The sequence below is a fragment of the Carettochelys insculpta genome, chromosome 4, assembly GCF_033958435.1.
Source record: "Carettochelys insculpta isolate YL-2023 chromosome 4, ASM3395843v1, whole genome shotgun sequence".
Classification (NCBI taxonomy): Eukaryota; Metazoa; Chordata; order Testudines; family Carettochelyidae; genus Carettochelys; species Carettochelys insculpta.
Genome location: NC_134140.1, coordinates 60,480,759 through 60,506,316, shown reverse-complemented (window position 1 = coordinate 60,506,316; position 25,558 = coordinate 60,480,759). Strand labels below are relative to the sequence as shown.

The window sequence follows — 25,558 nt, the reverse complement described above, 5'->3', positions numbered from 1 at the left end:
CAAAGTGCTATATAATATTGTGTAATCTGCAAAATCAGATCATAAGTATCTCAATTTGTGCACCCAAAAATTAATTGACAGTTGTGAGTTTCTTCATCTCTGTCTCCATTCCCCATCTGTAAATTGAGGATAATTCTCCTTTGCACAAGGATGTTGTGAAAATGAATTAGTGCTCATGTATCACTCAGAGATGATTGTGATAAGCACCACAGAAAACCCCTGTGGAACAGAATAATTTTATCGTTGGAGCAGCGACTGAATGCAGAGAAGTACACAAATCATGGGCCACACACTGATTGAAGAGAACAAAATATTGAATAGCTCCTTGCTAAGTGAGCCCCAGCCATTCTGTGCACTACATGAGGGACAGGTTCTGTAGAAAAATAGTATATAATCATTTATTTGAAGACTTAAAAATGCCTGTGTATGAAGATGCCAAACTAAAGTTAAACATGCAACCTTAATTCTGGCATTTCCTGACTTTTGACTTTGCACTTTAATTTTAACATTGTTTTGACTGTGTGCACATATTCCATATGCAATATAAAACAAATGTATCTTCTAACATAGTTGTATTTGTAAGGACAAAATATTGAGAATTTTATAACCTTTTTGAAAAGTAAAAAGGCATTTATCCACAAGCTCTTGTAGGGGAGATTATGCCACTTATAAGCTATTGCTTATTGCTATTCTCCTGTTGATGTCTTATATCACCTACAGTGAGATTTTCTACCATGGAATTAAGATGGTGTTAGCTTGGTTTATGGATCTGCTTAAATGCTACTGATTCTCAGGATATATAGGTTTGTTGTAAAACTGTTTTGTTCGGCATGTAGCATCTGCTTTCTTAAAGATCTATAGCGGAGTGTACAGGGACTCTTTGTCAAGGAGCTATCCCAGTGGGCACTCCGGTTTAGGTGTCCCTGCACCTGCCATCGGAGAATTTCAGTAGCAGTGCCAGCTAGTGTCACATATGTGCTGTCCCTGTCTCATGCTGCTTGTGCTCTCTGTGACCAAAGCCTCCCTTCCCGCAGCCTTAGTTCCTTTTGTAATTGCCCTGAGCAATTGGCAGTGCCTCCAAGTATACATTTAGTTTAAAATATAATCTATGTTAGTAGTTTTAGAGACCAGTTTACTTAGTTAATAATCTGTAGCTCTTCGAGTGCTTGCTCATATGCAGTCAGTGTAGGTGTGTGTGGTCACCATGTGCACGGATGCCAGAAGATTTTTCCCGCAGTAGTATCCATGCAGGACCAGGTTCAGCAGCCCCAGGAAGGTGTGCACACGCTGTACTATACAGGGTGCTGCTGGGCCCCCTCCTCCCTCAGTTCCTTCTCGCAGCCTGTGACAGTGCTTGGAACTGCTCACTCCAGCCTCTTCAGCGTTACGCTTCGCTTATTCGGTTGTAAATAGTTTTCCTCTTCTTGTGGATAGTTGTACTTAATATTTTGTTAGTCCCTGTTAGGGACTTAGCCCCGAGTTGCAGCATGCCTGTCTCCCCTAGCTTTAAAGCAGATACTAACTGCTGTAGGCCTATGCCAGTTAGCAACCCACGTGCTGCTTGTCTTCCTTGTCTCAGAGTCCCACATCTTCGAGAAGTGTCAGATTTGCAGATTGTTTCATCCCCGGCCAATGCAAGATAGGGTTATCTGACTAAAGGCTGTGCTCATGGCATCTGCCCTTGCTCCCCAAGAGCAGTGCTGAGGCTCTGCCCCAAGTAGCAGTGCCTCAGTGTGGAATTCTCCCTGGCGCCATCCAGCTGGGCATCTTCAGCAGTCCCAGTGAAGAGAAAAAAGCAGTCAAGGACAAGCTCCCCCACCCGCCTCCCATAAGAACAAGACTAAGCACACAGAAGAGCATGGAGTGGGGAGACAATGTTTCAGACAAGGCACCAGCCCAGGCAACCCAGAATAGCACTCCTCTTTCTCTGCCAGCTTCCCCAAACATCCAGGGCCCTTCCAACCTGGAGGTATTTGAAGCAGCCTGGGACTTTATCTCCATGCAGGTGGTGTTGATGCTGACAGCCGCCAGACCGCAGAATAGAGGGAAGCCCTCATTTGGTCTTCATTCACTGAGAGCCAAACACTCTCACTTTTCTGCTCAGGCAGAAAGAAGAGCTCCCAGAAGCTCTGAACACTCAGTGAGGGCAAGACTGGGGCCAGATGCTTTGATCCAAAAGTTCCCAGAGACGAGGCATATGCCTATGGAGATGTGCACCTATGATACACTGGAACTAGTCTCTCTCTGCACGTGAATCATCGCTCAAGGGAGAGATCCCCTCCTGCATGGCACTGCTCACCGTGCCACCGTTGCTCACCAGTATCGCACTTCTCAGGATGTGATTGCAGAGGCTACAGGTCCCATTCAACATCCTGGCCCTGGACATCCTCTTTTTAGTGCCAGTCCCTGTCACTGATGTCAAAAATGTTGTTGGTTCCCCCACCACTGATCTAGACATTCCCTGAGGTCACTGAGATCGGCATAAACTGGGGAGCTCCCGGTACCAGAGAGAACAGCACGTACGCTCCCTGTCTTGGGCATCCAGCAGCTTCTGGTCTGCCAGTGCTATGTCAGAGATCTTCCCCCTTTCCCTGGCACTGTTGTTGGCACTGTCCCTCATGCTGTATCCAGCCAGTATCTCAGTCGGCTTTGTAGCCCGCTACACAGCCCCAGGCAGCTTGGCCTGCTCAATGGACATCCTGGGGTTTCCCTGTATACTCCGAGGCTACCTGCTCATTGGCTGGAGCATCAGAAGAACCTTCTGGGTCCCCAGCCAGCCAGCCACTGTTTCCAGAATCTATTAGACCAACTGTCCTCTAGTGGAAGAGGAAGTGGATGATCAGCTTCCATCACCAGAGAAAGGTCTGTCAGACCAAGCCTCCTTATACTAGATGAGGCCATTATGGTATCCATTGGTCCCACAGGATGATGCCGGAGTCCACAAGGACATTTTGAAGAGGGTGGCTGCAACCCTAGAGCCCAGTGGAGGAATCCTCAGATACCTTCTTTGGGGAGCTGGGTCAGGTCACCCCAGGTAGGTCACCCTACGACTGTATGAGGAAGTTGCCAGGGTCAGCTTCTTTTTCTCTGCTTTCTTCTGACAAGACTGTAGAGGACTAACGAGAGGAGAAAGTAAGAGCTTAGATCATGGAAGACATGGGAATGTCCTCCAAGGTGAAGGAAGCAGAAAAGGTGGAGGTGGGTGTTTGCCTCCTTACTCTTTTATACTGGTCTATACTGACAGGGTTTTTTGGTTGGTTGATATTCTTTTACTTCCTTTGATAGATGAGCTCTCTCGTTCGGCAAAATTCTGTTCCTAGCTAGTGAAATAACTCATGATTCTAGTGGAGTTGCCTTTGGTTTACACCACTGTAAATGAGTCCCTTATTTGGTTTATGAGCTGTAAGAATCATGTGGTAAAGGGGATGGAGAGGAAACATACTTCAATAGTTTTACATGCCACTTTGGGGAAAACTGGGCTCCAGAATTAAATGAAGTGTTAGTACTTTGCAGCTCAGCTGTTTCTTAATGATCCAGCCATGTGTCTGCCATTCTTAGTTTGTGAAGTCCATTTCATACTACTTCCTCCCACAGGTGTGCACATTAGCCCTTCTAACCCCGCCTCTCCAGCATTAATCCACAGCATTCATTAAATCATTTGCCTAAAGCATGCTTTGTGTAGCCAAGGCAAATACCCATTTTATAGTTTCCATTCTGGGGTCATTCAGGGCATGCTTATGTATTTTTTGTGGAGCCAAACTTATGAGAGAGGCTTAATTATATGTTTCCTAAAACAGGAAGAATTAAATAGTCGACCGCACAATTAATTTTCCTAAGAATGGTGTTTCTATTCCTAGTCTGAAGAAAAAGCTGTTAATACTGGCAGAGCATTTTGGCATAATATCTTACAAGATAGATGTGCTAAACAGACTATTTACTAAACAGAATATTTAGCATGTTATATTCTAGTTTTTGACTGGAGAGAGTATTGTAAGTGAAAATCTCTCAAAGTGTATGGATAAATTAATAAGAATATGAATTTGTTATACAGCATTTAAAGTTATGTCACTGTTATAATCCTTTATGACAGGGTGATCAGTAATAAAACAGTGCAGTGAGTACCAATTAAGGAATATCAAATCAATGGGTATTCTGCTCATGCTGATTTAAACAGGAGCTGATTGGAATAAATGGATTTAATATATACTTATTTGCAGATGGTAGTTGTTCTAGCACATCGACAGAAACTAGTCTATGAATAAGCTAAAGATGTTACCAACTTATGTTGCTAATGGACAACTAATGGGAAACATTAAATTTAAAAAAAAAAACCCTGGAGTTGTGATCTCTGGTGAAACATACAGCTGGAAATATGAATTTTCCAGCTAGCATGAACAGCTCTTTTCCATCTCAGAGAGGTAGCCATGTTAGTCTTATATTTTCAGGACACTTTAGAAGGGAAATGCATCTGCTCCTTGTTAAGAATGTACCCGTTTATACTGCAGAATCTGTGAGTGCAATGTATGCTTGATTTTTTCTTCCAACAGAATGGAAAAATCTTTGTACTTTTACACCTCTGCTTATATTTTTCCACATTGCATTCAAGGTCATGAGAATTCCCTTTACTCCCTCACAGCATCAAACTTTTTAACATGTTTTACACCTAAATCATGCCTCAGTCTGCCACTGTTGCTGACTGAGGAGGTTGACACATCTCCCTCCTAACCCTGTCAACATAGCACCCAGATAGGTTTGTTTGTTTTACTGCCTCTTTTCCGTTTCATCATGTAGTACTGAAACTAATCTTTTGGGTCAGGGTTATTGGTATTAGCTAAACTGCTCATGAGAGTGCTTATCATACAAGAATATCGGAAAGAAACAGGCGGCCAGGGGGTCCTATGTACGTGCTAGTGGCTAACACGTTATATTGTCCCAGATTCCACTAAGAAGCTTCTTGGTGAGCAGAGGGTTCCTTTGGTCCCTTTACCCTTGCATTTAATGTTTCACAATATAATTTGATCATCTCCTCCAGTTTTGGTCCCATTCAGGAAGTCAGTGATGTAATGTAATTACAGCTGTCAGGCTATAATGTTGACGAAGCAGGTCTTTGCCCACGGAAGTTTATGCTCCAAAATATCTGTTAGCCTATAAGGTGGTACGGGACTTCTTGTTGTTTTTGAAGAGCCACCTCTCTAATGCTGTAAGGGTAGCTCATGTAATAAAAACAAGCTTTCCCCATTTTTGCGGGGGCAAGTGTCTCTTTAGTTTGTGTTGTTTTCCATTCCATAACTATTTATTATTTTATTGCACTCGTTAAGCTGTTCATAACATGCTATATCATATTTAAAATATATCAGGAGCACAAGTATACTGCATGTACTCTTCAAACAAACATTAGTGCTCACAGTTTATATGGATAGGAGTTGATTCTTCTCTTATGCACATAAGAGAGCAATGTAGGAACAACCCCACTATAGTCAGTGGAGTTGCAAGGGTATAGGTGGGGGGAGAACTGGTCTACTCTGCAATGCAACTATATCTCTTTTCTTTTTTGTTGTGGTTTGTATGAAAAGATAGTTACTTTGTAGTTCTTGTCATAAATGTCCAGTTATTACTATTTACATCCTGTCCTGTCAACTTCTCTCCTTCTCATTATCAAGAATCAGTTATGCTTTGAGCATTTTCATCCTCAAAGACTAGTAAGTTGGCACCTTCTCCCCCCACCCTAAACAATATTGCCTCTAATCATTTCCATCCATGTATGGATTTTTTCCACTCATGCACAAAATATATATTTTATGTGCACAGAGGCATGTGTGAATGTACACCACCAGTAGAAATAAAAACCTTAGCCTAAGCACAGCTTCCAGGGAACACTGACCCTAAACCCCACTTCCGCATTTCAAAATGTTAATTACCCAAAAGATTGAGTGGTGTAGAATTCAAATAATGTGCCTTAGTGGCTTCTTCTCTCTCTAGATATCATTACTATTTATAGTTGGAGTCTTTCTATTTTTGAATATTCAATTTTGTTTATTTTTATACCTCTAAAACCTCAGTTAAAGGTCAACCTTCCTTTTACATGAAATGGATTTGGTCATTTGAACTCTACCACTGCTAGACTTCTATCCTCCACACAAAATCCCACTCACATAATTTAGCTCACTCTGTTGCATAATTAGCTGTGTGTGCTCAGATGAACAACTGGGTTGACTTCAAGCAGAGTCAAATTATTCCACCCTAAAATGCTGTTAATCCAGATCAGAATTAAGATAGAGCACCTGTGCTGCTTCTGTTGTCTAAGCTATACGTGACCTGAAAACTGAAGACTTTATCTTCCAGCCTGGTCGGTGTTTTAAAGTTCAGAAACGAAATAATTGCTCTCAGATGCATTAAAATCAGATTTCTTTGGTAGATTTGATTATATGTGCACTGCATAAGTCAATATAGACAAAAGCAGTCAGAAGGAAAAAAAGAAGAAAACCCCAGTCTTTGAAAAGTAGCATGTGTAAATCTGTAGCCTTGTTTATAAGTGCTGAGTGTTTCATAGAATCATGACTACATTTGCTGAAAAGGGAATCTTTTGCATATTTAAAAGCTATGAAATACATTTCTGTTGTGTGCTGTAAGGTCTCTCATGTCAGCTGCGCTTGTTCTATTTGCATGTGAATTCTGAATGACTCTTGTCCTATGTGACTCTTCTGAAATGTCTGTCTGTTCTCCCCCCCCCCCCTTTTTAATTCTCAAGCTCACTATTTGGATAAGATAGTTAAAGGTACTGTATATTCACTCTTTATTGACATGCCTATTCCTACATATTTATTGATAGATTTATATTGACCCCGTAATAGTGACCACTGCACTGCATATGACAAAAGCTATTTTTTCTTGTGTATTCCATGCATTATTAATTTGGTTCACATTATTTTTAATACATACCTCAGACTTAAAGTACTAAGCCTTTTGTGTCACATATGAACATTTTACTAATTGTTACATAACTTTCTGTATCAACTGTATAAATACATTGATTTATTTCAAAAACCAAAAACTGAAGATAATAGTACATTTGCTGTTTGTTTTATTATTCCTGCTAGTTGGGCACTTAGTTGTGATGCATTCGCTAATTAAGAAAACTAGCAAACTGACCCTCCCATCATTTCTAATGCATATATTGATTAAAGGGAGAGACAGCAAACAAATTAATTTTGTGTACAGATTTTGTTGCCTCCTTTTCTCTAAATATTTGAAAATCCATGTGAAATCATATTTTATTTATTGAATGAGAAGCTGTAAAAAGCCTTACAGTATTTGCAATAGAAAGGATCAGAGATACAAAGTTCAGGGGCACAGTGAGGCCTGACATAAAACAGCAAAGAATCTCCTATCTTCAGTTATGGTAAAAATTAGGTTAAAAATACTTCTGAAAAGAAAATCCCTATCCCTCTTTTCCCAAATTACCTTTTTTCCTATTCCTTTTTTGTGCTTTTTTCATTAGAGTATGGCAATATTCATGACAATATCCAGGCTTTCATAATAAGTCTTGAGTGCACCCAGGTGACTTCTCTAACACTTTGTCAGCAGTGGAATTAAATCTCTGTCTCCTATAAACAAAGCAGAAGAAAAGTGTTCAGAAGCAAAATTAGCCTTCTGCACATACAGTGAATGAATACAGTTGGCAACTGCAGCCTGAAAAGAAAAAGGGCAGCAAGACTAATTTCAGCCTGGCATGATGACATGATATCCATAAGTACAACTCCATCATATCTTGTTATGAGAGGCTGTTATGATTCCCCTCCTTCTGTACCGACCAATTTTGCGAAACACATAGTTTCCCACTGAATTTGTTTGTTTCGCGTTACATAGGTGGAGAAGGGAGTCAGTACATTAATAATTCCTTAGAAGAAAAATCTAATATAATTATCTTGATCAGACTTTTCCAAGGATGACTAAACATTAACCAAAGTCAGGCACTTTTCTAGCTGACAAAGATAATAGGTATATAAAGCAAAACCAATTAAAATCAAAAAGAAAAACCCCACTCTGACAAGTTTTATTTATTTTTATACTGTGTAAAATTACAAATAATTGTTGTGTCCAAAAATATCTGATTTGTAGCCATCACTACGACATAGGATATTTATACCATTTCTGTACTTGCTTCTGTCAATGTCTTATCACTATCATAGATAAGAAACTAGAATCTACATATTTATAAAGTGTCATCATCCTCATACAGATCATGTTGGCTGCATGCCAGATTTCATCAGTAGGAAGTGACAGATATTGTTTTTTATGTAATGTTAGACTGAAAACAATTACAGATTTTGGATATATTAAATTATTTTAATTGTTTCCCAAATTTTCCCTCCTTGGCCATAAAAGCAGACAAGATAGGATATAAAGGTAACAGCACAAAAGCCTTAGGGAGATTGTCACAAAGAATCACTCTCCGCTATCTGTCTTGAAGCACGTCACGACCGTGTTTTTGTTCAGTCTATCAATGTTTTATTGTGGTCCTTATGGTATTTCATTTTGTCCGTCCTAAGTAATCAAATACGCACAGCTATTACATTTAGTTGGAAATCCTGTCGGTCCTGTCCCATCCGTATGCAGCCTGAATCCTAATGTTTGTTAGAATAGATGCTAAGCTGCTTCACTATTTCCTGGGCTTTGCTTATTCTGTGAAAAGGAATGTACATTTGGCATAAAGTATAGTCATTAAAACTGGCCTATACTTTGTGTGATAATTTAATGCACTGTAATTTCACATGAATATACGGCAACTCTGAGACCAGATAAAATTAATGTTCTCTTGTGCTGCGTGCATAGAATCAAACTCACTTTCATACCTGAAAATCTGGAGGGATTTACTAAAATAACGAGGAGCGTAACACAATCTTTACCAGCAAGTGACCAATATTGTACAGGGCAAATATGAATCTACACCACAAGCACAGAAATGGTATCATTGTACATGACTGTGTTTTGCGCTGTGTGCTCCTCTGTTGTTACTTTGTCAAAGAAAATAAAAACTTAATTTTGTCTGGCCTGCAGGTATTTTAGAGGATTGTTGCATATATTTCCTGCCTGCACAGGTAAGTGGTGTCTCAAGTGTCAGGCCAATCAAAGATGCCACTTTGTTAAGAATTAGATTTCCCTAAGTAATGTTGCTGTTCTGCTCCATGTGCAATTACAGTATTTGTGCTGTTAAAAAGGCCTGTTCCCAATAAGTGTCCCCTGTTTGTATTTTTTTAGACATACAATAGTTGCAATATTTCAATCACTTGTGGTTTCCTTCTTTGTCTCTTTTGACAGAGGGCTGCCCTGGTCTGTGCAATAGCAATGGAAGATGTACGTTGGACCAGAATGGTTGGCATTGTGTTTGCCAGCCAGGATGGAGAGGAGCAGGATGTGATGTAGCCATGGAAACTCTCTGCACTGATAGCAAGGACAATGAAGGAGGTAAGAATACACAGACGCTGGGGAAAATATACTGAGAAACAAGATTTTACGCTGAGGTGAAAAAATAATGCTATGAGAATCATATGCACTTTTGTTAGCTTGATGAGAAGCATGTAAGAATAGATGGTACTACAACACTTATTGCCTCATTTGGGATGCCAGCAAATCCTTAAGAGATGGTTACAAAGGTATACTTGCATATCCATTAGGCCCATTAGATTCCAGACAATGTCAATTTTATACAATGGCAAACAGTATTGTCTTAATTCCGTGAGCATTAGAAACATATTGTACACAAATGCAGAACAGTTCTAAAATTCTTACAAAGGCCACATTTTCATTGACTCGCTTAGGATTGTACATTGAGTGAAAGGACCGTGTAGGTACTTTGCATTTGGGACCATACAGTTGGAAACAACTCCATCACAGGATGTGCACCACCTATAAAGAATATCTCATTTATCCATAACCAATGATGGCTGGTGATTAACAGGACACTCCCAGCACCATTCTCTTAACTTGCTGTCCTGGGGTGTGATGATACCTTGCTCAGGAAAGATAGGCAGGAAAAAAAGGTGTTCCCTTTTATATTGAAAATGTATACATTTGGACTGAGGTTGAGATGGACATAGGAGACAGACTTGTTAAGAGTCTCTGGGTTAGCTTAAAAAAGGGGTAAAGAACAAGGGTGTTGTCATGTCAGGGGTCTGCTACAGAGCAGTTCACCAGCAAGAAGAGGTGGATGATTTTTTTTTTTTTAAGCCTCTAACAAAATCGTCCAAATCACAAGACTTGGTGGTGATGGGGGACTTCAACTCTCCAGATATCTCTTGGGAACATAGCACCACAAGGCACAGATTATCCAACAAGTCCCTCGAATGTATCAGAGACTTTTTTTTTTAATTTCAGAAGGCTGAGAGAGCTGCTGAGTGGAAGCTGCTCTAGATTTGATTTTAAAAAATAGGGAAGAATTGGTTGAGATTTTAAAAGTGGAAGGCAGCCTGAGTGAAAATGATTATGATATCGTTGAGTTCATGATTCTAAGTAATAGTAGAAGGGAGAACAGCAAAATACAGACAGTGTATTTCTGGAAGGTGGACTTTAGTAAACTCAGACAGCTGGTAGGTAAGGTCCCATGGGAAGCAAGACTAAGGAAAAACAATTGAAGACGGTTGGCAGTTTTTCAAACGGACGTTAAGAAGGGTGAAAGCAAACTATTCCTCTGTGTAGGAAAGATAGGAAGTGTGGAAAGAGACCACCTTGGCTTAACCAGGAGATCTTAAATGATCTAAAAGTCAAAAAGCAGATGTATAAATAATGGGAACTAGGTCAAGGTATAAAGGAGGAATATAAGCAAATAACACAAGTAGGTACAGGGGCGGTCTTGGCCAATAGGCAGCCCCTTGAAAATGGAGGGCCCCACAATAACTCCAAGCCCAGCACTCCGGCCCAGGCCTGGAGCATGCAGTGTGGTGGGGGCTGCCCGGGAGCACGTGCAGTGCAGCGGGGCCAGCCTGGGAGTGGAGTGCCTGCCTGGGAGCAGAGCACGGGCAGCATGGCAGGGGCCACCCAGGAGCGGAGTGCCCGCTCAGGAGTGTTCAGCGCAGGGGAAAGCTGGCTGCCCAGACAGCAGCTGAACCCAACGTGCCGGACCGGCTTTTTGATGGCCCTTTGAAAGTGGTGGACCCAGGCGACTACCTGGCTTACTGGCCCCTAAGACCGGCTCTGAGTACATAGGGGCAAAATTAGAAAGGCAAAGGTGCAAAATGAGCTCAGTCTAGCTAGAGACATAAAGGGTAACAAGAATGCATTCTGCAAATATATTGGCAAGAGTAAGACCAAGAACGGTGTAGACTCATTGCTTAATGGAGACGGAGAAACGATAACAGAAAATGTGGGAATGGCAGAATTGCTTAACAACTTCTTTATTTTGGTTTTCATCAAGAAGGTCTGTGAGGACTGTATGCCTACCATAATGAATGTTAGTGGAAATGGGGTAGGCTTAGAATTTAGGAAGGAAAAGAACAATTTAAAAAAAATGCTGAGAAAAGTTAGATGTCTTCAAGTCACCAAGGCCTGATTAAATGTATCCTAGAATACTCAAGGAGCTGATAGAAGAGGTGTTTGAGACATTAGCTATCATCTTTGAAAAGTTATGGATGTCAAAAGAGAATTTCCAGAAGACTGGAAGAAGGCAAATGTAGTGTCCATCTAGATAAAGAGAAATAAGAACAAACCAGGAAACCACAGACCAGTCAGCTTTACTTCTGTGCCAGAAAAGATAATGGAGCAAATAATGAACAATTCACCTGCAAACATCTGCAAGATAGTAGGTAACAGCCACAATGGATTTGTCAGGAACAAATCCTGTCAAACCTACTTATCAATAAAGTAGGGAAACGGAATGTAGATGGAACTACTATACTATACAACTGGCTGGCTGATTATTCTACAAGAATAGTCATGCTGGAAGGGCATAACAAGTGGAAATCCACAGGGGTCAGTTTTGAGACGAGTTCTGTTCAATATCTTCTTCAACAATTTAGATAATGGCCTAGAGTGTATGCTTATAAAGTTTGCAGATGATACCAAGCTGGAAGGGAGGACAAGGTCATAATTCAAAATGATCTGAACAAACTGGAGAAATGGTCTTGTGTAATTAGGATGAAGCTTAATAAGGACAAGTGCTGTGTGCTCAACTTAGGAAGGAACAATCCGTTTCACATATACAAAATGAGAAATGATTGTCTAGGAAGGAAGGATGACTTTTCCGTTAAACTTCTACATAATGTTTTGGAGTCCGGAAGAACGGTCTTCCGGACTCCAAATCACGTACTATTATGCTAATGAGGTGTGGGAAATTTGCATCCATGCCTCTTTTGCATCCACGCCTCATTAGCATCTTTCACTCTGTGTATTAGCATGCCACTTCCAAAGGAAGTGGTCTGTGTAGAAATAGCCCTTGAGTTTAGGGTGGATACAAGTTCTGAGATTTAGCTCGTGTTAATAATCCATTGTGGAGTGTGGATGCACACAATGAGCATAGGCTGAATTCTTCTTTTTATGTACTTGTGAGAAGGGGAGAGATTTCATTTGAATTCAATGGGAGCAAAACATGTATAGCCAAAGACAAAATATGCTAGTACTTTCTCACTTAGAAAAATTGCTCCTGTATTGCACTACATAAAAATAATCCGTATTTTATCCTTATACTGCAAGTGGAATTTCCATTTAAGTCAATTGTGGTTTCGTATAAAAATAATCAGCTGGTTATGGCTCTAAGTAAAATAAAATTTACATGTAAGGATCTCACTTATCTTCTGAAATGAAAGTGAAGTCTTTTTTCCTCTGTTGAAATCAGTGCATCATGAATCACAACTCTATACATAGTGTAAGGAGCTATGAGGGACTGAAATATCTATTAGGAGTCTGTAGAACTTGGAAGCTCCTCAAAAGAAAAAGTTGCTTGGGCAAGGAGCTTACAGAGCTTATTTCTGCAGGAGAAAATATGCATGTTTTTATCACCTGCACTGGTTCTCCAAGCCAGTTTAAAAAATCAGCAAGCACTCAGTCCAAGCAACAAGTTTCTCTGGAGTTTTATAGCACTAATTTATACAGTTTACCTTTCATTAAAGTCAGTGAGAAGACCTTGACTGATTAAAAAGGAGATTTTAGTTGAGTCCTGTCTGAGCTATATGGGACCTTGGAAACAGTCAGAGAGAGTAACTCTGTAACTTTGATTAATCACAAAAATTGATTTACAGTGAAATAATCCCATGCAAATAATGCCTTTACTATGATCTCATTTTGTAGTACATAAAATTTGACAGGGAATGCCCATCATGGGGGTTGAGTGTTCGTGCCATCCTTTCTTGGCCAGCTTTGCAGCATTTAATTCTTACATGAATCTGTGAGAAATATTTCCCCTTAAACCTCCTATTTAATTGATGCTGCTTTTCAGAAAGAAGCTTATAATTTGGATCTTGCCAGTGAGTGGGTCTCTTATCTGTACCCTATTTTGAATTTGCTACCAAAACATATCAGTTTTCCAGGGCTTTGGGGCATGGCAACTCACCCTGGCTACGTCTACACGTGAAGCCTACATCGAAGTAGCTTATTTCGATGTAGCAACATCAAAATAGGCTATTTCGATGAATAACGTCTACACGTCCTCCAGGGCTGGCAACATCGATGTTCAACTTCGACGTTGCGCAGCACCACATCGAAATAGGCGCTGCGAGGGAACGTCTACACGCCAAAGTAGCACACATCGAAATAAGGGTGCCAGGCACAGCTGCAGACAGGGTCACAGGGCAGACTCAACAGCAAGCCGCTCCCTTAAAGGGCCCCTCCCAGACACCGTTGCACTAAACAACACAAGATCCACAGAGCCGACAACTGGTTGCAAACCCTGTGCCTGCAGCATGGAGCCCCAGCTGCAGCAGCAGCAGCCAGAAGCCCTGGGCTAAGGGCTGCTGCCCACGGTGACCATAGAGCCCCGCAGGGGCTGGAGAGAGAGCGTCTCTCAACCCCTCAGCTGATGGCCACCATGGCGGACCCCACTATTTCGAAGTTGCGGGACGCACAATGACTACACGGTCCCTACTTCGACGTTCGTCGAAGTAGGGCGCTATCCCCATCTCCTAATGAGGATAGCAACTTCGACGTCTCGCCGCCTAACGTCGAAGTTAACTTCGAAATAGTGCCCGACGCGTGTAGCCGTGACGGGCGCTATTTCGAAGTTAGTGCCGCTACTTCGAAGTAGCGTGCACGTGTAGACACGGCTCCTATGTGAGTTCTGACCCCTCTCTTTCAGTGCCTTTTTAATAATCTCTAGATATAGCTATTCTTAAAAGCATGTTCTGCTGCAGTTCTGTTCATGTCTCATCTTAGCAAAAACCAGAGCTAACCAAGATTTTTAGTACAAGATTTAAATTTTTGACTGGATAAAGATTTTCTTTATACATAAATATATACGTACCTTCTGTACATAAAAGAATAATTTATAGCTAGAATCAAAAATGTAAAATAGCATCGTAGAATCATAGAATCACAGAGCTGGAAGGGACCTCAAGTCATCCCAGCCATGACTATTTCAAGCCACCACCTCCCTAGGCAACACATTCTAGTGCTTCACCACCCTCCTGGTGAAGTGGGTTTTCCTAATATCCAACCTTCTCCTCTCCTTCTGTAACTTCAGATCATTACCACTTGTTCAGATGTCTGTCACCACTGAACAGTTTCTCTCCATCCTTTTTAGAGCATCCTTTCAGGAAGTTGAAGGCTGCTATTAAATCACCCCTCAGTCTTCTCTTCTGCAAACTAAATAAGCCCAAATCCCTCCGCCTCTCCTCATAGGTCATATGCTCCAGCCCCTTAATCATTTTTGTTGCCCTCCACTGAACCTGCTCAAGCACATCCACATCCTTTCTATACTGGGGGCCCCAAAATTGGACGCACTACTCCAAATGCAGCCTCACCAGTGCCGAATAGAGGGGAACAACCATCTCTCTAGATCTGCTTGAAATGCTCCTCCTAATGCACCCAAGGCACACTGTTTACTCATATCCAGCCTTTCATGCACTATAATCCCTACGTCCCTTTCCTCTGTACCACTACTTAGCCAGTCAGTCCTCAGCTATAACAATGCTTGGGATTCTTCTGTCCCAGATGCAGGACTCTACATGTCTCCTTGTTGAACCGCATCCTGTTTCTTTTGGCCCAATCCTCCAATTTATCCTGGTCGCTCTGGCTCCTATTTCTACCCACTAATGTATCTACCTCTTTCACCTAGCTTGGTGTCATCTGCAAACTTGCTGAGGGTGCAATCCAGTCCCTCATCCAGGTAATTAATAAAGACGTTGAACAACACTGGCCCCAGAACTGACCCTTGAGGCACTCCACTTGAAATCGACCGCCCTCCAGATACTGAGCCACTGACCACTACCCATTGGGCCTGATCATCTAACTAGCATCATATCCATCTTGTAGTCCATGTATTCAGTCCATACTTCCTTAACTTATGGGCAAGAATGTTGTGGGAGACTGTATCAAAAGCTTTACTGAAGTCAAGGTGTATCACATCCACTGACTTGCCCATGTCCACAGAGCTAGTTAGCTTATCAGAGAAGCTAATCAGTTTGGTCAGGCAGGACTTGCCCTTGGTGAATCCATATTGACTACTTATGAGCACTTTCCCCTCTTCTAAGTGCTCCAAAATGGATTCCTCGAGGATACCTTTCATTGTTTCCTCAGGTACTGAGGTAAGGCTGCCGGTCTATAGGTCCGTGGATTGCCCTTTTTTTTTTTTTTAAAGTGGGCACTACATTTGTCTTTTTCCAATCATCCAGAATCTCTCCCAGTCTCCAAGAGTCTTCAGAGATAATGGCCAAAGGCTCGGCAATGACGTCTGCCAATTCCCTCAGTATCCTTGGGTGCATTAATACCAAACCCATGAATTTGTGTATGTCTAGTTTTTCTAAGTAGCTCTTGACTTGTTCCTTCCCCACCACCTTCTTTCTGGGCTGGTAATTGTTAATGGAATAGAACATCCCTTGCTTTTCCTTGTATTTTTCTTTTTATATCTGTTAAGTATAGCAGCTACTATTTTTAGGCTAATCTAAAATACATCAGTGATTTTGTTGAGTTATTCCAGAAGGCTATTGTACGTAGTCACACAGAGAGCAATATCCAGACAACTTAGTGGCACTAGACAGCACTAGCTATGTAAGTATAGCGAGAGAATGAAAAATGCTCCCTTAAGTTGTAGAGAGCCAGATTCATAACCATCCGTCACTTGCTTGGGCAAGTTGCTGATAAACTCCACAGAAAAATAACAAACAGTGTGTACCTGTATCTTGGCTGCTGAAAATGAGATTCTTTCTCTGATTGATGTTAGCAGAGAGGCTTGTAAAAATGCATTTCCAGCTGATTAGTTCAGAAGATGTCAATCTCATGCAGTTTTATGACCTGCAGACTACACACCAGATGTACATTTGCTTTTTATAAACTAACAAAGATGAATGACTAAATTTACACTTACCTCTTTGGCAACTGTATCAAATATTGCCTGAGGGAGGGCATAGGAGTGTAAAAAAATCAAAACAAAGCCTTTAACCCTGGCTGTACTGGGCTTTGACACTGACCTGAATAGTTGAGCCAAAATGACTAAGGTATCAGAATATTTTGGTCATGAGAGTTTTCACATTTTAATGGAATTAGGCTGAAGAAAACCTTCCCAGATAGTATCAGTAATGCTTCTTAAACTCACTACACGATCTGAGTCTTTATTCCTTTAACACTCCAGAAGCATCTGTTGATGTTGTTGGCTAAACTGAGAGTTTTATGTGAGCAAGAAATGGATGATCAGGCCCTTAACGCTATGCAAGCACACTATGTACCATGTAGCACCAGAATTCTTAAACGAAATTCAGTATTAGCCACATTTGCAAGAAAATTTTACTTACATGTTTTTAACATCCTAAAGTATGAGTATGGCCATGGTTGATTCATATATGATGTTTTAATGTTAATATAAAGCTAGCTATTTTGTAAATGGAACTATCATAGGCTTCCCCAAACTATTGTATCAGTATATTTTCCATTCTTTTGTAAAACACGATCCTGTCTCCTTATCTAAATGAAACGATAATATGTCTGAGCTATTTCAGCCTTGCTCCTCTTTTGGCTAAAACAATTATCAGCTCTACAATACTGTATTACGTTACCTAGCAAACTTGCTGGAGATGACATTTCCAGACCTGTTTTACTTGCAGCTAATTAAAGTTATCTATGTGAGTTTGATTTTAATCCCCTCTACTGTATTAGATTTCTGGAGAAGACAGGTTTGATCTTATCATATGCGGATGCACTGCAACTTTACATGAAAAAAATATTCACATGTGTACTAAAGCGAGCGTCTGTTTGCTAACATTCATTATCAGCTGCTCAGGAATTAAAATATATAAAGGTTTAACACAGATTTTGCTCTCATACCTTTTGTATGCAAAGGACTTGTGAAGATTACTTTTGCCAGTAGCAACAAACCCTTTCTTCTAAAGTTTAAAAAAAAATCGACTCTAGCTGGATAAATGTTGTTTAATATTTAAAGCTACTTGCAGCACAAATACATTGCATAAGTTCAAGAAAGCAGCGGAGTGGGAGTTACCTGTTTCTCTTCCTTGCATGCCAAATAACCTTGATAAAAGCTACTTAACCCCCATAAAAAGTATTTAATATTTATGTCATCTGTGTCTGTAGAGTCTAACTGCTCTGCTTTGTTTACAATAAGCAAAATTTTAATACACATTTTAAATATATGGACTAAACATGCAAGATGCTGAGTGTCTTCAGCACCCATTGGTTTCTGTGGAAATATGGGAGCTCAGTATAAATTTGGGCCTTTCATTTCCTGAAAGTGAATTATTAAACATTTTAACTAGTAAAGTGCTTCCATATTGTAATAATTTTTTAATCTTTCTGTCTGAAAACTGTGTCTAATTGCTCATTCAGATACCAAGAACAGGAAGAAGGATTTGTTTGTCTGAATTTCTTCCCTACAGATGGATTAATTGATTGCATGGATCCAGACTGCTGTTTGCAGAGTTCCTGCCAAAATCAGCCCTATTGTCGTGGACTGCCTGATCCACAAGATATCATTAGCCAAAGTCAACAATCACCATCTCAGCAAGCTGCCAAATCTTTTTATGACCGGATCAGTTTTCTTACAGGCCCGGACAGCACCCATGTGATACCTGGGGATAGCCCTTTCAATAAGAGGTAAATGTGACTGGATCAATCCTAATCATGACCAAAAAATAACTTTGTTCAGTGTATACATGCTTCACGTTGTTAGGAAATCCACTACAATTGTGACATTTAATGGGTTGGGTTTTCAACGAATGCATCGTTGACTTTTAAAAAAAAATGTTAATATGACTTTTATTTTCTATTATGTGACTTGAATTCTTGCAAAAATTCAAATTGCTAGTGTTAGTGAGTTACACACACTTTGCCACATTAGTACCTGGGCCATTCAGGATTAAAGATGACTTCATTTAACCAGTTCATTTGGGTTGATTCGGTTGGCAAAATATCAAAGCAATGTAAACACCTCAGAAGGAAAGGCAGAGGTTCACTTTTTAAGCTGAGAACTGTAAATAATACACATTATAAATTAATGTAATAGGACTGTTAAGTGCATGAAAGTATGGTTCATGGAGAGTTTACCTAGCTCCTTAAAGAGTATTAATGCCAGTCCTAAAAACAAACCAGTAATAGAAAGTAAGTATCTTCCAACTCAATGAGTGAAAGAAGATGCTTTACACTAAAATTCCTGACTCTGTAGTTAGTAACATTAATGAGCATTGGGCACAACTTCTGATTAAAAGTTGGTGAACATGTGTTCTTTATTGCCCCTTTTAAATTTTGTACTTCTTAGTCCCTATAGTTACATATTGCCTTGTAATTAATTGGAAAGTACATTTTTCTTTAAGAAAGTGCCAGAGATATGACTTACAGAAGAAAAGTCTGGAGTTGATAAGTTTTTTAAAAATGAAGCCCTAAATTACTCTTCCTGGTTACCCTCTAGAGACAATCTGGGCCAAATTAAAACATAGGAGCAGTTAGAGAATGTAAATTAGAGGGCAGTGGCTTGAAAGTGTTTCAGCATTGCTTACGTAGATCCTTTGTAATGGCATGCTTGTTTTTTAAGTTACGTTACTGATAGGTGATGCATGATTTAATTCTGCTCCTTTTCCTATAGCCTTGCATCTGTCATCAGAGGCCAAGTATTAACTGCTGATGGAACTCCACTCATTGGAGTTAATGTCTCCTTTTTACATTATCCAGAATATGGTTACACAATCACTCGCCAAGATGGAATGTAAGTTTGCTGCCAGCCATTCTATTATTAGAATATGGAGATACTATTTTCCTTAATTAGAGAGGCTTGTTACACCAGGTGTTATTGTTTGTGGATTTAAAAATGTAGGCCTGGAAAAAAAATTAAACACTATTATAGCAAGCTATTCTTTTGTAAGTGCTGTAAAAATAGTTATCAGATATTTTCCCATATGTTGACTTTTTTTTTAATTCTTATTTTTAGAAAGGAAAAAGTTCTTGTATATTTAAACATAGAGGCCCTATTCCCCAGTTTTACACAAATGAAATTTGATTAACTTCTTCATTGTTTCCAGTGGAGTTATGCTAGCATAAAACTGGAGCAACAGATTTAACAGGAATTAAATCTATAAAATACAAACTGTAAATGGCTTTGCACAGAATGGCCGTTTCTACACAGGCCACTTTCTTCGAAAGTGGCATGCTAATACACAGCCCGAAGTATGCTAATGAGGCACGGATGTTCCGGACTCCAAAACCCTGTTTAGAAGCGCGGCCCCCGTGGGGTCTTCCGGAAGGAAGTCCTTCTTCCGGAGGCCCCTTCTTCCCAAAAATTTTTGGGAAGAAGGGACCTCCGGAAGAAGGACTTCCTTCCGGAAGACCCCCCGGGCCACATTCCAAATCACGTGACCCTATGCTAAGGAGGTGCGGGGAATTTGTGTCCATGCCTCATTAGCATATTTTGGGCCGTGTATTAGAATGCCACTTTCAAAGAAAGTGACCTGTGTAGAAACAGCCAATGTGATTTATTTTTTACTTTGCTGAATAATTCTGTGATTTCTTTTAGGTTTGACTTGGTGGCAAATGGTGGTGCATCTCTAACTTTGGTGTTTGAACGATCACCATTCCTCACACAGTACCACACAGTATGGATTCCATGGAATGTATTTTATGTCATGGATACCCTGGTCATGAAGAAGGAAGAGAATGACATCCCCAGCTGTGATCTGAGTGGATTTGTGAGGCCAAACCCTGTCATTGTGTCATCACCTTTATCCACCTTCTTCAGGATTTCTCCTGAAGACAGTCCCATTATTCCTGAGACGCAGGTAAAATGTGCTTCAAGTTAAACAATATTTTCCATTAGGTTTATTTTAAATTGACATAAAGAAGTGTGATTTATAATAAATAATGTTGAATAAGTGGTATAGGTGAGTAAATTAATACTGATATTTTTTTAGTCAAAATGAGGTGCATGAAAGTAGCACTGTTGTAAATACCTGACTTGTACATGGTAGGGTTGCCAACTTTTTAGTTGCACAAAATCAAACGCCTTTGCCCCACCCATCTCCTTGGAGACTGTGACCCTGCCATGCCCCTTCTATCCGTGCTCATTTCATCCCTCATCCCTCTGTTGCTTGCTTTCCCCCACTTTCAGTCACTTGCCCATTTTAATTGGTCTGGAGAAGTTGTTTCAGGGTGCAAGCCTAAGCAGTGCTTACTTGAGTGGGCCCCCACAAGCAGCAACATATTCCTAGGCAGAGGTGCAGCCAGGTGGCTCCACATCCTGCCACCACCCACAGGCACCACCACCACAGCTTCCATTGGCTACTGTTCTGTCCAATGGGAGTTGAAGAGATGATGCGCAAGGTTGGGCAGGAACAGCGCATGAATCCCTATGGCTGTCCCTATAGTTTTCAAAATTATTCTTAAGAACACACTTGTAAAATTGGTAGTAAGAGATGGGGGGTTTGATTGGACTATTGTTTGATTAATGTTATCTATTCATTGTGAGGAAAAATTATGCACACTTGAATTTTTTCCAGTAATAACCAAGAAATTTCCTATTTTTTATATTCAAGAACATAATCTTGCAAGGCACTGAACATTTTCAATACTTTGGAAGCACTTACACTTCGTCTCTTTACAGGAGGAAGACCTAACATTAAAGTAATATTGTGAAAAAGTCGTATTGAAGTAAAATACATGTTCTGAGGGTTTTGTATTTCCAATAGAGATTGCATTACATTACTTAACCTGAAATAATTAATCATTCATGTAATTATCTCTCTATTCCTAAATAGCATTGCATTTTAAGAAATGGCATCTAGTGATTTATTTTTGGCAAGGATTTTCCTGCTAAAAATAACTATTTTGTTTGCTTTCTGTCTTCATTATAATTACATCAAACACATTTTCCTAAATGTTCAGGAAGAAATGGCCTTGCTTCCTGAGGGGAACATAGCAGGTGCAGTGAAAATGTACTGTATGTAGAGCTTCTGCAAAACAGACAAAACAATTAAATAATTCAGTAGGAACTGGTGAAGTATAAACAAATTACAATTAAATGTATTTAAGCCTAGATTACGCTACCCAGTGTGTACTTTAATCCTGCACTGCTGTTTCTCTACATCTGATAGCTGAAACTTAAGGCAAAATTAATTGCATAGTACAATCCATTTCAAAATACAATACAAGCTCAAGTTATCTAGCACCCAAATAATGGGCACATTGGGTTAACTAGCACCCAAATAATGGGCACATTGGGTTAACTAGCAGTTACCTGGCTAGAGCCGGCTGCTTCAGGGCCATCTATCTGACCACCAGTGGCAACATATGGGCTGGGACCTGGCTGCTTGGCTGCAGCTAATGTCAGCAGGGCCAGCTCTCTGGCCAGAGACAGTAGCAGTGGGGTGGGGAGCCACCTGCTTGGCTGGTGACACAGGGACACCAGCCCCACTCCAAGATCTGGCTCTTTTGATCATCCAGAATCCCCAGTTCTCTGGAGATGCTGGATAATAGACCTGCTGCTGTAGCTCTCATTTTCATGTTGTGGCTCCAGAGGGGCTGACAGACCCACTGAGCCTGCGGGCAAGGTGGTGGAGGGGATGGCTGTATGCTTCCAGAAGAGGTGGGGCCTTGGGTAGAAGGGGCAAGGCTGAGGAAACCTGCCCACAGCAGACCATGCAGTATTACAGAAACAATTTAAAGGCCCTGAGGTTCCAGTCACCACCTCTGTCACAATAACAGCAGTGTCAGCCAGGAGCCACGGTGCCTTTTGAATTGCTAGGCTCTGCTTTTGCCCCCTTTATCCACTGCTCCCATCAGTGGGCCTGGTGGCAACCTATGATAGGTTTGCTTCCAAAAGTGATGGCAAGTGACATATAAAGCAAGAAAAAGTAATAATATACAATGATAGCTGAAAAGACCCTTCAAAGCTCTTCATTATACATACATATATTTAAAAAAAAGCCATCTTCATGCCTGGCTTTTTGTATGACTTGTGCTCCTGTGAGCACTTGTTGATTAAGTCAAAACACTTAATTGTTCATGCAAAAAGCTAATGATTATACTATACAAAAAACACGAAGTAAGGGTTATTTTCTCTATTCAGTGAACACACACATTCTGTTACTGCTAAATGAAATTTACACAAATATTTCATGAATAATATCTCTCGAAAGGGTCAGAGTCTAATAGAAGTGCTGTGCGTAATGCTACATCTCACTACACAAATTCACATTTGCAGCTTATTCTGTTCAAAAACTTCCCATTACATTTCAGAGGAATGCTTATGGCTATTCTGAAAAGAGCCAAAGCCCGATTTACTGTAGGAGAGATTGGAGTTGGCACAGAAAACATAGAGGAGCCATTCCCCAGTTCCCTGATAATCAACCGTCCTGCTAATGTGGATTGGCAACGCTCAGCACCACATGCAGGGGAGAATGATTTGCAGCATTAATGGTAGACATAATGCTTCATCATCCCTAAAAGGTACTATTTTCAGAAGAGCAGTCGTGGAACTACAGTCACAAAAGGATTGAGAAACCTACCTGCTACTTTAGGTGTCCAAATCTCAGAATCAGGCAGCTCTGGGATTCACCAAACACCTTTACTAAGCTGCCAGGGAGTCCTTTGGGCAACTCAACTTGCTGAGCTCCTAAGTTTTTGAAGTAAAAGTTCACAAGATGCCTATGTGTCTGCTTGAGCACATAGGCACTGAAGTGCTGCGCTAGGCATCCAGATGCCCAACCCCTAGAGCATTCCACAGATTGGAGAAAGATATTCCTGCTTCTGCTTACCTTGCCTGTGGGGCGCACTCAGAGCTCACTTTTTGGACTGGCCCCCTACGAGTGAGCTTAAGCAAAATTGTCAGCACTAGCACTGCTGCATCCTCCTAACTTTTATCCCATTGGTTAAGACACTCATTGGAGATGTGGGAGCCCCCTGGTTCAAGTCCTCCTCTGTCTCAGAGGATAAGGGGTTTAAAGAGGAAGCTGTTCTCTCTCTGTCAAATGACATAGCAACTGAGCTATGAGATATTCTAATGTGCAGCTCCTTCAGTCTCTTCTGTCAAAGCTGTTCCTCTGTGACTAAGAATCATTGGAGCAGAAGAACTGGATGCTGATATGACACTTCTCAGAGTGCCCAGGACTGTAAGTCCTCCCTCTGCCCCCAAAACCCCCCAGTGAGAGGGGCACACTGCTGCTAAATTGGATGTCCGCTTCCTGATGTTGTCAGTCTTTTGTCCACGAAAACAATCTCCTCAGGTCCCTAGCCGCCCTCTGCGTTGCCTTGGCGATTGAAGGTAGGTGTATCCTAGAGCCACAAGTCCCTGTGAATGAATCCGTGCTGTCATACCTAGCCCCTGTCACCAGACACTCAGAAATTAGCAGGTATGTTGCCCCTGGAGAAACAGTGCACACTGCTTGAGTGGTACAAGTGTGAATAAGATCCTTTATGTCATCACAGCACTAATATATATGGAGAGAGAGAGAGAGAGAGAGAGTGGAAAAATCAGAGCTTTATTATCAAAGATTGTGATTTACAAGTTAGCGCGTAGGAATAACAAGTGGAAACAGAAATTATTACATGTAAAAAGAGTACAGTAAAAGCTCTGTCTGGCATCCCAAGGGACCTAGGGGTGTCAGATAATAAAAAGTGCTGGATATTCAAGCTGGGGCTGGCATCCAACCCTGCTCTGCCTCTCCTGTGCTCCACCCCGTGCTGGATGTTGGGCATTCAGCCCCGCTCTGATGGCCCCAGCTGGCCTGCTCGGTCTGCTGGTCAACTAGCCCCATGGCCTGACAATAGACCAAATGTGCCAGCTATCTGGATGCCAGATAACCAAGCTTTTACCGTATTAATGTGTCACAATCTAAATTTAATGTTCGTCTTTCAGTGCTGGTGCCTCTGTAGATTTCTCTCTGGCTACACCTTCCCAGAGTCTGAGGATTCTTCCTTGCAGTGTTTGTCGATCTGCACATATGCCCCCTCATGCCTCCATCTTAGAAGATAAACAAAGAGGGAACTGACCACCAGTTTCTTCATACCCCACTGCATGGCTTGGGTTGGCACTCCAGTGTCCAGAGCTTCATCTTCCTTTCATCTTTGATCTGTAAATACATATGAATATATTTTGTAAAATGTTTTATAGTTTTAGCCAATTGTTTCTGATAAATTTGATAGTTTAATAGCTACAGTCCCCATCAAGAGGAACTCCTTTCCATCCTGGACTGTACCCAGGACTCTGGGCTTCAAATTTGTTCATCCTCCCCATGCTGCTTCTCTGTCAGTTGTCACCATCAATGCTGCTTTTACTGCCTTAGGATTGTGCACACCATAGGAAGGTGTAGTATCTGCCACTGGTTTCCTGGTCATACCTGTTTGGAGTGGGAATTTTTTCCTTTAGAAGCACTTACTGGAGAAGGCTGCAGTCACTTGAAAGCCGGGGACCCTTTTGTAGATTGATCTGGCCCCTCTAGAAGTGCGCCTCCTGCTCCAAGATCTGAGTTAAGACTCAGGGAATCTAATCTCATGGATCCCTTATCAGGTTGCTGTTGTGAGTGCAGAGATCACTCTCTTAAACATGAGCAAATTTTCCTCTACATCCACTTCAAAGAAGTCAGATAAGTGTCTGCCTGCATTGGTCACATCATCTTACTCAGCACATGAGGACTCCAGGATGTTCTAAGTCTCAGGGTTATGTCAATAAAGTCCACAAATTCAGGGCTCAGGCTCTGTCAAACTGCACTCTGGCAGCAGTGGTTCTCTGGTACTAATTAAGCTTACATTCCAGGAATTGACAGCTCTGACAAAAGGCAACTGTCAAGAGCTTCAACCATCCTTGGTATGGTCTCTGCCTCACCTCCCTGTGGCACAAACTAATTGTTCCAGCTCTGTTTCTTTAGGAGGACAAGACACTTCATGCTCTAGAGAGCAGAGTCTCATGCTCCACCTGATTACGCTTTCA

The 25,558-nt window shown here is 41.1% G+C and overlaps 1 protein-coding gene across 11 annotated transcripts in view; it reads left to right on the top strand.

Moving 5' to 3' along the window:
* TENM3 (teneurin transmembrane protein 3) overlaps positions 1-25,558 on the top strand; it is a 676,880-nt gene that overhangs the window by 576,507 nt on the left and 74,815 nt on the right. For all 11 annotated transcript variants that reach the window (XM_074992970.1, XM_074992971.1, XM_074992972.1 and 8 more), the window contains 4 exons: positions 9,319-9,465; positions 18,027-18,243; positions 19,229-19,348; positions 20,153-20,414. In XM_074992970.1, the coding sequence (XP_074849071.1) occupies positions 9,319-9,465; positions 18,027-18,243; positions 19,229-19,348; positions 20,153-20,414 (746 nt within the window). The remainder of the gene's footprint in view (positions 1-9,318; positions 9,466-18,026; positions 18,244-19,228; positions 19,349-20,152; positions 20,415-25,558) is intronic.